This window comes from Drosophila suzukii (assembly GCF_043229965.1).
Source record: "Drosophila suzukii chromosome 2 unlocalized genomic scaffold, CBGP_Dsuzu_IsoJpt1.0 scf_2c, whole genome shotgun sequence".
Lineage (NCBI taxonomy): Eukaryota > Metazoa > Arthropoda > Insecta > Diptera > Drosophilidae > Drosophila > Drosophila suzukii.
Genome location: NW_027255896.1, coordinates 15,590,195 through 15,603,047, shown reverse-complemented (window position 1 = coordinate 15,603,047; position 12,853 = coordinate 15,590,195). Strand labels below are relative to the sequence as shown.

The following is a 12,853-nucleotide window of genomic DNA, read 5'->3' as shown; positions in this document are numbered from 1 at the left end:
GCCGTGTGTCAGATATAAAGACTTATATAAATGCCGGTGAAGTGTGTAAAACCACAAAAGCTCCACATTTCGTACTGCGTCCTCCCTTAGGAAAAGCCCCTAAAAGTCAGCGATTTTTCCAACGTCTTTTTATTAACTTCCTTGGACCTTATCCTAGGTCAGGAAGTGGAAACATTGGTATTTGTATCGTTTTAGATCATTTCTCCAAGTATGTGTTTCTAAAAGCAGTTCGAAAGATTGATACTAGTGTCGTTATAAAATACCTTGAAGGGGAGTTGTTTATGGCGTATGGAGCTCCGGAAACGGTGTTGTCCGACAACGGTTCGCAATTTCGCTCTCATGCTTTCAGAAGCTTATGCAACAGTACGGTGTTACTCACACACTGACTGCAGTGCATACGCCCCAGGCTAACGCGTCTGAGCGCGTTAATCGTTCAATTAGGGCTTATTTGCGTCCTGATCAGAAGGACTGGGAAGAGTATCTAAGTAGTATATGTTGTGCTTTAAGATCATCAGTTCATGCTAGTATAGGTACCTCTCCACACTTGTTGTTAAGGAAATTAAACTTATAAGATGATCGATCTTTAAAATTTAATAGGGAAGATTCTTTTGACATTGTTTTTGATAAAGCTTGTCAGCGAATGCAGGAAAAGCACGATGAGAATGAGAAGCGGTATAATCTTCGATCTCGAATCGTGTCCTTTGCCGAAGGGCAAGAAGTAATTCCCCGAAATTTTAAACAATGTTGTTTTCAGACAGGCTATAATGCCAAGTTCGGTCCTTCTTTTGTGAAAGCGAGGGTTCGGAAAAAGCTAGGAAACGCTTATTACGAACTAGAAGACTTGCAAGGACGTTTATTAGGCACATATCATGCGAAAGCGACTGAAGCAACATATTTTTTTTAGTTCGGCCAGAAAAAAATATTTTTTAGGTTTATGTTTGAGCTTAGCTTTGTTTCAAACCTTAAATATTAGTAAGCCCGGCATACATAGTATTTTTTTTGGAGATGCCAACTGACCGTTGCGATAGTAATCAGCTGTACCAGGGTAGCGCTGTTAAGCTTGGTTTCAAACCACAGATGTTAGTAAGCCCAGCTTACTTAGTATTATTTTTTTTTGGGAATGCCAACTGAACAGGGCTGGCATGATCACCTGTACCAGGGGAGCTCTGGAAATCTTAATAACCACCATGGCGTGATTACCGGCTGCGAAGCATTTCCGCTGGCAGCCTAGTCCAACGTTTCCCGGTTCCGTTCTATTTCTTTTCAATCGAGCAGTCGCCGTTAGTGCACATGCACTAACAAAATTAAGTTTCCAGTTCCAAACAAGTTCGAAACTTTAACTCGGATAGCTGAAGCAGCTGAAGTGGGAAAACTTAGAGTCGTCCCGACTACGAGAGTGTGTCCCGAACAGCAGGCCAGCAGCAAGTTATATTTTTTTGGTTGGATTGGCGAGATTTCGGCAGGCAACGGCCCCAAGGCTGGCCATGGTGGGATGTCGAAGACCTTGGAGATCCTGCGACGCCAGTTCTATTGGCCAGGGATGACTATCCAGGTGCGAGAATAAGTCCGAGGAATGCAAGGTGTCCAAAGCGCCAAACTTCAGGATGCAGGTCGGAATCGGAAGAAGGGTAGAGACGAAGAGGCCATTCAAGAAACTATACATTGATTTTCTGGGCAAGTATCCAAAGTCCAAGAGTGGACATGCCTGGATAATCATCGTAGTGGACCACTTCTCCAAGTACACCTTCTTAAGGGCGATAAGGAGGCTGTTCGTACCCAAAGGTACTCAACATGACCACACCCAACAAATCAAGCAGTAGCCAAGTTGGGAACAGTACCAGGCGCTCAGTAGCACCCACTGCATATGAGAATGGCTGATCAGCAAATTATATGTCTAACTAACTCACCGTCTCACCGACTCAACGGCACAATGACCGGCCAATGCAGTCAGCACATTTTGCAGTGTCTGCCGAGCCAACTACACAATCTGCTACCATAATCAAAACTCCCTGACCTACCTACCTACTTTAGAATATAGCGCACTTCACTAATCATTACACTAAACTTCCGTGTTCCAAGTAGTATATAAACATGTTCCAAATGAAGAATAAAACAGTTATCAACACACCTCTTAACTCCGAGGTTCTACTTCCTACATCTGGGAATAGGGCTCGTAATACACTATCTCAACTAGCAGCTAACCACGTTAGCTCACCCTCAGCGCAGCTCCAGCATCGCCTGTGGTCCGGCATCGTAGTAACCATCGTTACCATTGCCGCGACGCGATCGTCCTGCCATCAAAGCGTCCCCGTGCCAGCGACAAGTGCTCATTACCCCCTTGTCCCGCGGTGTGACCCGGAAGTGTCTACTTCGGTTAGGCACAAACATTGGTGACCCCGACGTGATCCTTTAACAACAAAGGATCACACTCAAGCAACCCCCTTCCCACTAAAGGACTCACAGCTTTATCCAGCTTCATAGGATACGCTTCGTCTTCCAGCGTCACAGGAACTTCAGCTTAATCCAGCTTCACAGGATTCGCTTCTTCTTCCAGCGTCACAGGAACTTCAGCTTCATCCAGCTTCACAGGACTCGCTTCTTCTTCCAGCGTCACAGGAACTTCAGCTTCATCCAGCTTCACAGGATTCGCTTCTTCTTCCAGCGTCACAGGAACTTCAGCTTAATCCAGCTTCACAGGATTCGCTTCTTCTTCCAGCGTCACAGGAACTTCAGCTTAATCCAGCTTCACAGGATACGCTTCGTCTTCCAGCGTCACAGGAACTTCAGCTTAATCCAGCTTCACAGGATACGCTTCGTCTTCCAGCGTCACAGGAACTTCAGCTTCATCCAGCTTCACAGGATACGCTTCTTCTTCCAGCGTCACAGGAACTTCAGCCTAATCCAGCTTCACAGGATTCGCTTCTTCTTCCAGCGTCACAGGAACTTCAGCTTCATCCAGCTTCACAGGATACGCTTCTTCTTCCAGCGTCATAGGAACTTCAGCTACATCCAGCTTCACAGGATACTCAGCTTCATCCAGCTTCACAAGATTCTTTGTTTCTAAGACACACAATATGTCTACTTCATTCATTGAGGAAACAAGTCACACAAGAATCGATTTACACAATCGATTACTAGACACACAAAACGAGCTGCAAGGGAAAATCCAACAGCTCATTAAGAATTATGGCAAGGATTCTGCCGACCGACGCCACCGAGACGGCTATTATTCTGGTAAGCTAAATCAGTTAAACGATCTCTGGCAGCAGTTTTGCGACCTAGATGAAGAAGTCCAGCAAGCGGCACTACCCACTGGAAGTGAGTACTCTTCACGACTAGTAGCACTTAAAGAGCTGGTAGAAAAATATCAGAATATCTTTCTGGACAACATGCCGACTGGAAGCGGGCTTCCGAAGGCCCCCAGACGAACTTCGGCCAACATCAAGCTCACAACAAAAGATCAAGTCAAAGGAGATTCCGCAATTGACACGGTGATCCGACAGTTGCAGAGAAGATGCAACGAATTGGAGTCATCATTAACATTAGCCTCGAACGCCCCAACTGTCACCCCAGCCTTACAAAGGCACCTGGATCTCCATTGGGCGTTACTGAGGCAAGCCCACGACGAATTGGATAGCACACCTGGGGCCGCAGCTCTGGCAGAAGCAGAGCTAGCCCAATTCCACACATTATACGAGGAATACGAAATGAGCCTGCTACGAGAAAACGACGCGCCAATGAGCCTAAACTTGGCACTTCCGCCAATTAGCATTCCGGAGTTCAACGGCGAGTATCTAGACTGGCCACGGTTCCATGATCTCTTTGTGGAATTGGTACATAACAAACCATATTCGGCCAGTCAAAAACTACATATTCTACAGAGTTCGCTTCGTGGTGAAGCGAGGAACGTCTTGACAGACACAGCCTTCTCACAGGGTGGCTATGACGACACCTGGTTGCGGTTGAAGGCCAGGTACCAGAACGGCAAAATACTAGTATTCGCCGCCATAGCAAAAATTATTGACCATACGCCTATAGACGGTTCCTCGCGCAAACTAAGGGCATTACATGACACTATAAAAAACTCAATGAGTACTCTTCAAAACCTCGATATCAGCACAAAATCCTGGGATCCAATCCTGTGTTTTCTTATCAGAAGAAAACTAGACCAGCAGTCTCTAACTGCTCTAGAAAATTCAGCGGATGTACCAACGGAAATTCCAACGTTATGGAGTGTACTGACGTTTATTGAGCGGCGCGCTTGCATGCTGGAGACGATAAGCGCTCAACCGACAGCAACACTCCGCCATCAGTCAGTTCCCAACGAAGAGAGCTGTAAGATTTGTCACCTAGGACAACATAATCTTAGAGCATGTAGCCGGATCCAGCAAATGGACCCCAAAGCACGGCGCCAAGCCATTATTCAAGTAGGAGCATGCACAAATTGTTTGTCTACAGCTCATAAGGTTGAAAACTGTGGATCACCGACCGCTTGTCGAGTCTGCCAGCAACGGCATCATTCACTGTTACACCAAGGACCGACTAGCAATCCAGTGGCCGGCGCAGTAACCATTGCAGGCTACGACGACGTAGGAGGATATACTCTGCTCGCGACCGCCAAGGTCTCATTACAAGGGCCAAACGGTCAATTACAAACATGTCGCGCTGTAATAGATGGTGGATCACAGGTGAATCTTATCTCAAGGAGAATGGCAGATCTGCTATCTCTTAAGGAAAGGTCACCGATTGAAATATCTGGAATCGGAGGAAAAATATCAACAGCAATTAGATCAACACTAAAGCTCTCATCAGTTACATCAGGGTTTGAAAGACTAATAGAGGTATTTATTATTCCCACAGTCATTCCAGACCAACCGTCAGTATCGATTGATAACGATCTTAATATTCCCGGGGGACTGCCATTAGCAGATCCTGACTTTCGGCAACCTGGACCCATTGACCTAACCTTAGGGTCTGAGGTGTATTCTCGTGTAATAACCGGTGAACTTCTTGAACTAGGACCTAATAAACCTTTGGCACAAGGCACTAGGCTTAGTTATGTAATCACAGGTTATCTCAATAAAGAAACCTCATCTGATACGGAAATCAACCCTATTCTGGTAGAAGGCAGAGGTGATTTTGCAGGACCGAACGCTGCTTATGAGCCAACAAAAGATAAAAATCCGATGAATATAGAACCGACTTCTCATCAATTTAAAACCGACAAGAAGGCTGACTTTGGTTCAACATGTCCAAACCTAACCAAGAAATATCTTAGTTTTATTGCAGAATGTCCACATACCATAGACGTGCCAAATGATCAAGTTCTACGAGAGCACAATTTCAGTCCCCACGGTAATGTCAATTTTATCGCAAAGGGGAGTGTTAAGCAGCATCAAGAAGATGTGAAGGACCTGAATCACAAACCGCAGTTAAAGAAAAGATCCACCTTGGTCAATGATTTGTTAGGTGCTTCCTATAAAATTCGGTCAAGGGATGACCGACATCACGACTTAATTGAGGGTACCCCCCAATGGGGGGGAGAATGTTCGTACCCAAAGGTACTCAACATGACCACACCCAACAAATCAAGCAGTAGCCAAGTTGGGAACAGTACCAGGCGCTCAGTAGTACCCACTGCATATGAGAATGGCTGATCAGCATATTATATGTCTCACTAACTCACCGTCTCACCGACTCAACGGCACACTGACCGGCCAATGCAGTCAGCACATTTTGCAGTGTCTGCCGAGCCAACTACACAAACTGCTACCATAATCAAAACTCCCTGACCTACCTACCTACTTTAGAATATAGCGCACTTCACTAATCATTACACTAAACTTCCGTGTTCCAAGTAGTATATAAACATGTTCCAAATGAAGAATAAAACAGTTATCAACACACCTCTTAACTCCGAGGTTCTACTTCCTACATCTGGGAATAGGGCTCGTAATACACTATCTCAACTAGCAGCTAACCACGTTAGCTCACCCTCAGCGCAGCTCCAGCATCGCCTGTGGTCCGGCATCGTAGTAACCATCGTTACCATTGCCGCGACGCGATCGTCCTGCCATCAAAGCGTCCCCGTGCCAGCGACAAGTGCTCATTACCCCCTTGTCCCGCGGTGTGACCCGGAAGTGTCTACTTCGGTTAGGCACAAACAGAGGCGACGGCTTCCAACGTAGTAAACTTCTTAGTAAACGAGGTATTTCACAAGTTCGGGGTGCCAGAGTTCGGACAATGGCAAACAGTATCCAAGGCGTTTGAGCAGATGGTTGATGGCTTCGGCATACAGCACATGAAGACTCCAGTATATTCACCTAGAGCAATGCCACGGAGAGGGTAAACCGGAATGTCTTGGCCGCAAATCGCAGCTTTTTGGACGAAGATCACCGGGAATGGGTTGCACATCTGCCGGAGATTGAGGTGGCCATCCGAAACACTGTCCACTCAGCCACAGGGAAAGCGCCGTTCTTCACCGTATTCGGCCATCACATGTTCCTCAACGGCTCCAGCTACAAGCAAGCCAGACGACTCAGGTCCCTGGTCGACCATGAATTGGCCGGAATGCAGACCAAGGACAAGCTTCGGGTAATCCACGCCAAGGTGTAGAAGCAACTGGAGGGTGCATACCAGTCGAGCCGGCAGCGCTACGATAAGCGAGCCCGTACGCTGCTCGCCAAGCCAGGCAAATAAGTCTTCCGCCGCAACTTCGTGCTGAGTGATTTCAGCAAATCTTTTAACGCTAAGTTTGCTCGCAAATTCCTTAAAGCCAGGGTGGTCAAATACGTCGACAGCAGTGCATACTTGGTGGAGGATCTCCAAGGCCGCAGTCTGAGAGTGTATCACGCCAAAGATATCCGGTTGTGATCTGAAAAAAGGACAAAACAAAGTTTACGCATCGCGATCACATCTGCTACACTTCCCGTCATGCGTGGGCCTCGCGTTCGGCACCGATCGAACTGCAGGATGGTATCAGTGCCGTGTTGAATCCCATCGTATCTCCAAAGCTACCAATTATTTCGTCGTTCTGCTGAAACTCCGGGCAGCGCATCTCGAAATCTTTGGTTGATGTTGCAATTGGAGTCGATAATGGGAGGGACTGTACCGATAGATTAGGTCGATAGAGCGATAGTTGCTGGAAGTGCTAGGATATATTTTTTGTGCTTAAAATCAAATAATAGTGAGTGATTAGAAAGTTACATGGTAGTTCATTATTTATTAATAACCATTTATATAGGCAGCCGAGGTCCCAACACAAAGGGCCCCGGGATATTTACTTGGGAGTTCACTGATATCTGCGCGACTTCGCCATACCTACCAGCCGACTTGGCTGCCAGCAACCGAAGTCCGTTCGAAAAGCCATAAGGCCGTTCGCAGTCGACACCGACGACATCAAGCATTTCCCGGTGAGTCCGTTCCGGTCTACCACGTCCGCGCTGAGAGGTATCGCCATTTTGTCTGGCAGCCGAGTCTCGGACTGCCCTTGCGCAACTCACCATAGTGCGCCAGTTTTTCTATGTGGAGATCCGTATAGCTGCTGACCTCCAGCAAGAAGTCTTCAGCCGGGCTATAATCGACCTCCAGGCCCGGCCCAAAAGTGGCTGAAATTTAGGAAAAACTTAAATACCCGTGTACCTTGATTATATATATTGATATTTACATCCCTGTTCAATTGTGAATTTATCCGGAGTTAGACCCGAGAGACATATTTGTCCTCGTTGTTTGCCTAGAATCAAAAATGTCGCGAGCATTAGTTAGATGGTATAGCTTACAGTGCAGTTACGTACCTTTTTGGCCTGTCCCTTCTTTTCCCCTGGAGCTTTTCAGGATTAGGTGACCATACACACGCGCATGGCGTATGTTCCTTTGAGGGCCGTGTTTCCATGCGAGCTCTACCAATACATGACTGGTAGAGCATAGTTTTCGCGGCGCCTGTACCCTTTTCCAGCAAAACGAATCCTCTGCTTTGACCGCGTAAGTATTGCAGACGGCGGCCAACTTTTGATCTTAAAGGCTGAGGAGGTATAAATCTGTTAGGTGGAGCATGAATATAAATGATTGTACGTACCATATTTATTAAACATTTGTAAAACCCACAATGTGAGAGTAAGCTTTCCCAGTGGGGGAGATGGAACCGTCGTAGTCGAGAGGAGAGGGCTCCTGCCGACCGAGAATGGGTTGTGCCCTGCAGCACCTTCAGGGCATCCATGGTTGGGTGGGAGCGCTTGGCTAAGTCATCGATAGCCACCAAATTTAATCCATTTTACCGTCAATATTTTTAGATATTTGCCTTTGTTTACGTTTCTGTCCAAAGTGATGACCGATTTATTAGTGACGTGAGACAGCGAAGTTGTTAACATAGTTGCCGATTTATTGTCTCGCGAAAACGAGGATACAGTAGCCGCCTTAGACTTGCGTGAAGGGTTGCTCGTTGATCTTAGTTCGGGACATTTTAAGTCCGCTGGTTATGTTGATCTTGTAGAGAAAGTAGCGGCAAACCAAGCTAGTTTTCCCGATCTTAAGACCGACAGCGGTTATGTTTATCGGAAAGCCGATCACTTGACAGGAGAGCAAGTTCACGATGAGTATGCGTGGAAACTCTGGATACCCAGAGAATTAGTGCCCGAAATCCTTTCGCGAGCGCACGATAGCCCTTTGTCGTCACACTGCGGCATACACAAAACGATTGAGAGAGTAAGGCGTGTGTCAGATATAAAGACTTATATAAATGCCGGTGAAGTGTGTAAAACCACAAAAGCTCCAAATTTCGTACTGCGTCCTCCCTTAGGAAAAGCCCCTAAAAGTCAGCGATTTTTCCAACGTCTTTTTATTAACTTTCTTGGACCTTATCCTAGGTCAGGAAGTGGAAACATTGGTATTTTTATCGTTTTAGATCATTTTTCCAAGTATGTGTTCCAAAAGCAGTTCGAAAGATTGATACTAGTGTCGTTAAAAAATACCTTGAAGGGGAGTTGTTTATGGCGTATGGAGCTCCGGAAACGGTGTTGTCCGACAACGGTTCGCAATTTCGCTCTCATGCTTTTCAGAAGCTTATGCAACAGTACGGTGTTACTCACACACTGACTGCAGTGCATACGCCCCAGGCTAACGCGTCTGAGCGTGTTAATCGTTCTGTAATCTCTACAATTAGGGCTTATTTTCGTCCTGATCAGAAGGACTGGGAAGAGTATCTAAGTAGGATATGTTTTGCTTTAAGATCATCAGTTCATGCTAGTATAGGTACCTCTTCATACTTGTTGTTAAGGAAATTAAACTTATTATTCTTTTGACATTGTTTTTGATAAAGCCTGTCAGCGAATACAGGAAAAGCACGATGAGAATGAGAAGCGGTATAATCTTCGATCTCGAATCGTGTCCTTTGCCGAAGGGCAAGAAGTAATTCCCCGAAATTTTAAACAATGTTGTTTTCAGACAGGCTATAATGCCAAGTTCGGTCCTTCTTTTGTGAAAGCGAGGGTTCGGAAGAATCAGGAAACGCTTATTATGAACTAGAAGACTTACAAGGACGTTTATTAGGCACATGTCATGCCAAAGCGACTGAAGCAACATATTTTTTTTAGTTCGGCCAGAAAAAAATATTTTTTAGGTTTATGTTTGAGCTTAGCTTTGTTTCAAACCTTAAATATGAGTAAGACCGGCTTACATAGTATATTTTTTTTGGAGATGCCAACTGACCGTTGCGATAGTAATCAGCTGTACCAGGGTAGCGCTGTTAAGCTTGGTTTCAAACCACAGATGTTAGTAAGCCCAGCATACTTAGTATTATTTTTTTTTGGGAATGCCAACTGAACAGGGCTGGCATGATCAGCTGTACCAAGGGAGCTCTGGAAATCTTAATAACCACAATGGCGTGATTACCGGCTGCGAAGCATTTCCGCTGGCAGCCTAGGCCAACATTTCCCGGTTCCGTTCTATTTCCTTTCAATCGAGCAGTCGCCGTTAGTGCACATGCACTAACAAAATTAAGTTTCCAGTTCCAAACAAGTTCGAAACTTTAAATTGGGTACGCGTGCATCTCGCAAGTATTGCAATTCGAAAAAGTGAAAAACTTAAGTAAAGACACCCGCCAAAGCTTAAACCGAGTAAGTTTTAAGGCGAAATGGTTTTCTTTCTGTGTCTAACCCCCGCCCGTGGCTCAGGGCGCTGAAGTGGGAAAACTTAGAGTCGTCCCGACTACGAGAGTGTGTCCCGGCCAGCAGGCCAGCAGCAAGTTATATTTTTTTGGTTGGATTGGCGAGATTTCGGCCGGCAACGACCCGAAAAAAAAGTCCTAAAACCCCCAAAACGTTTTCGGGGCACAATCGTAAGGTAGATATGCTCGAGAATAGTGTCTTTTGTTAGGTATTTGCTGTAACCGTTCCCCAATCGTCAGGTTGTGCTCAGTTAGGAGTATGTAAAGTCGACGTGACGAGGAGCATGTAAACCAGGTATCACCAACGAACAAGCTTCGAGTAAAGCCGAGTTCCAGAGCCTTTTCAAGCCAGTAAAACCGCAAAAAAGCAGCGACAAAATGACTTCCACCGAGCTGAAAATTGGCCTGACCACCAGTGCCCGTCCCTCCAGCCGAGTGCTGAAGCCACCAGGTGGCGGCCACACCAACATCTTCTCGGAGCCCGATGTGAACGTTCCCGCTCCTCGAGCCAAGTACAACCAACAGAACTCCTCGAACCTCAACGCCTGTATGGGCTCCACCGATCCCAACAAGGTGGTGGAGAAGATTCGCGAAGAAGTCACCACCCAGAAGGATGAAGCCAAGTCCGCCCCGCCCAGCCAGACCAAGGAGTCGGCGAACAAACAGGCGGCCACGAACGGAGAGGCTCGTGGCCGAGTCCCTCCTGGCGGATTCTCGTCGGGCGGATTCTGGTAGAGGGAGCGTGCCCTGAAGCAGAAGCAGCTGCCAAGCATTTAATGACTCACCATCACATCCTCAGACCGACATAAAAACATAAACCTATAAATATAAATCGCTTATAACATACTTATACACACATACTTAGAGGCGCATACCTATATTAATCTGCTGATCAGCCGGAGAAGGGAAACTCTGAATATATTTTGCAAGCAGCACTCCAAGTTGTTCTTCCTTTCGTCGTTTCATTTTCATCCCTCTCACTATGTCCTATCGTCTAAGTAAATCGTTTAACATGTCTAACGCAATTGTTGAAATTAAGTAACTCGTGATTCCGCCCCACAAACTTGGATTATATGGATTAACTTGCTAAACTCTACCACCTACTACCGAAGCCTAATTTAGCATTTGTACTTAAAGTGTCCAATCGAAACTACTTACAGTCTGTACAATTTGTCCAAATCGAATCCCTTATAACCATCGATGTATTATTCAAAAATAAAACATTTAATTATAAAAAAAAAAAAAAAAAAAAAAAAAAAAAAACAAGCGCCTGTACCGAGGAGCACCCCCATAAACGGCATTTGTATCCAACCTGGCACCAACGAATACGCATGCGCACCTTTTTGGACATGCGCGCATTTACGAGCAGCTACTTATACACATGGACGTGTAATCTTTTGGTGCGCACACCTACGCAGCTACACCTGCGTGAGATCTCTTGGCCGCACAAACACATCAGCAGCAGCCTTACCCCAATGCAGATTGGCTCAAATCTTAACGGGGCTTAACCCTCTGCCATATCTTTGTATTATCTCTGGCAATCAACCCAATCACTTGCCCCAATTGCGAGCACCTTAAACCTGCAACCACACTAAACCCCATGGGAAAACATCTCAAACAATTTTAAAATATTATGGAGTGAATCTTAATTAGTTTATTATAGATACTACCTAAATTTAAAAAAAACATTATGCGCGTCTAAAGAATCGGGATATAATGGCAAGAAAGTTTCTTTTAAAATCGTTTTCAAAATATCGAGTGCTCTTAAGCTTACTTCAACCCTATGGTGCAAAACGCCATAATCTTTTTCCAACACACATGCGTCGGGAGATCGATCTTTTGTCAATGGAAAAGTGGCCGTGAGTTTGAAAACTAATTGCTTATTTAAATTAAAAAAAAGAAACTTGAATTTAACTTTGAACTTAATCAAAATATTTTATTAATCGTAATTAAATTAAAACAAACAAATCAAATTAATAGCTCATCCTGAAACAAATTGAACTTCTTAACTTTAAAACAACCTTAATATATAAAAATCTTATATATATATTCCTATAATTAAGATTATCTACCAATGCCGTTGTTTAAGCATTATTACTATTTTTATACTTATTACTTTATTATGAATTACTATTACTGAACTACTATTAATTATGTTTTCTTTCCCTGAATTTATTATAAAAATGGAAGCTTTAATCCAAAATTTACTGAACTCAGCAGATGTTTTCCACCAGAGCCATGCTCTTGCGGCAGGTGATCAGAGGTGGGGTGGGCAAAATGCGAGCACAATAACATCCGTGTCTTTGCTGCGTTGAGATTTCTCTCTTTCTTTTCTTTCTTTTCTTTTCTTGAGTCTTTAAATTCTATTTTTTTCCGAATTTATTTATATTTCTTTAGGTCTAGTTAACTAACTTATAATTTTGTAGGAAGCACGCTCAATTCTCAGTCTGTTAATAATAATGTTTAGATAGTGTCAGGGTAAGTATAAAACAAGAACAACACCCCCAAAGCCGACGAGTTAGTGCCGGACCCTAAAGCGTGCCCAGCAAGTCAGATCCCTCGATTCATAACACTTCAGTCGAACGATACACGCTACAGTTGTGCTCTTGGATCGGCTGCACATCTCCCACGCGTTCCAGTTGGCTACGTATCAGTTGCTCCGGAAGTCCAAATCGGAAACGTAGCTGAGGGCTA

At 44.9% G+C, this 12,853-nt stretch overlaps 1 protein-coding gene across 1 annotated transcript; it reads left to right on the top strand.

Annotated features, from left to right (window-relative positions):
* Positions 1 to 10,453: 10,453 nt before the first annotated feature.
* LOC139354070 (uncharacterized) lies at positions 10,454 to 11,425 on the top strand. Its single transcript, XM_070998312.1, has one exon. It carries the CDS (start codon positions 10,538 to 10,540, stop codon positions 10,892 to 10,894), a length of 357 nt encoding a protein of 118 aa, XP_070854413.1. The 5' UTR covers positions 10,454 to 10,537; the 3' UTR covers positions 10,895 to 11,425.
* Positions 11,426 to 12,853: the final 1,428 nt, after the last annotated feature.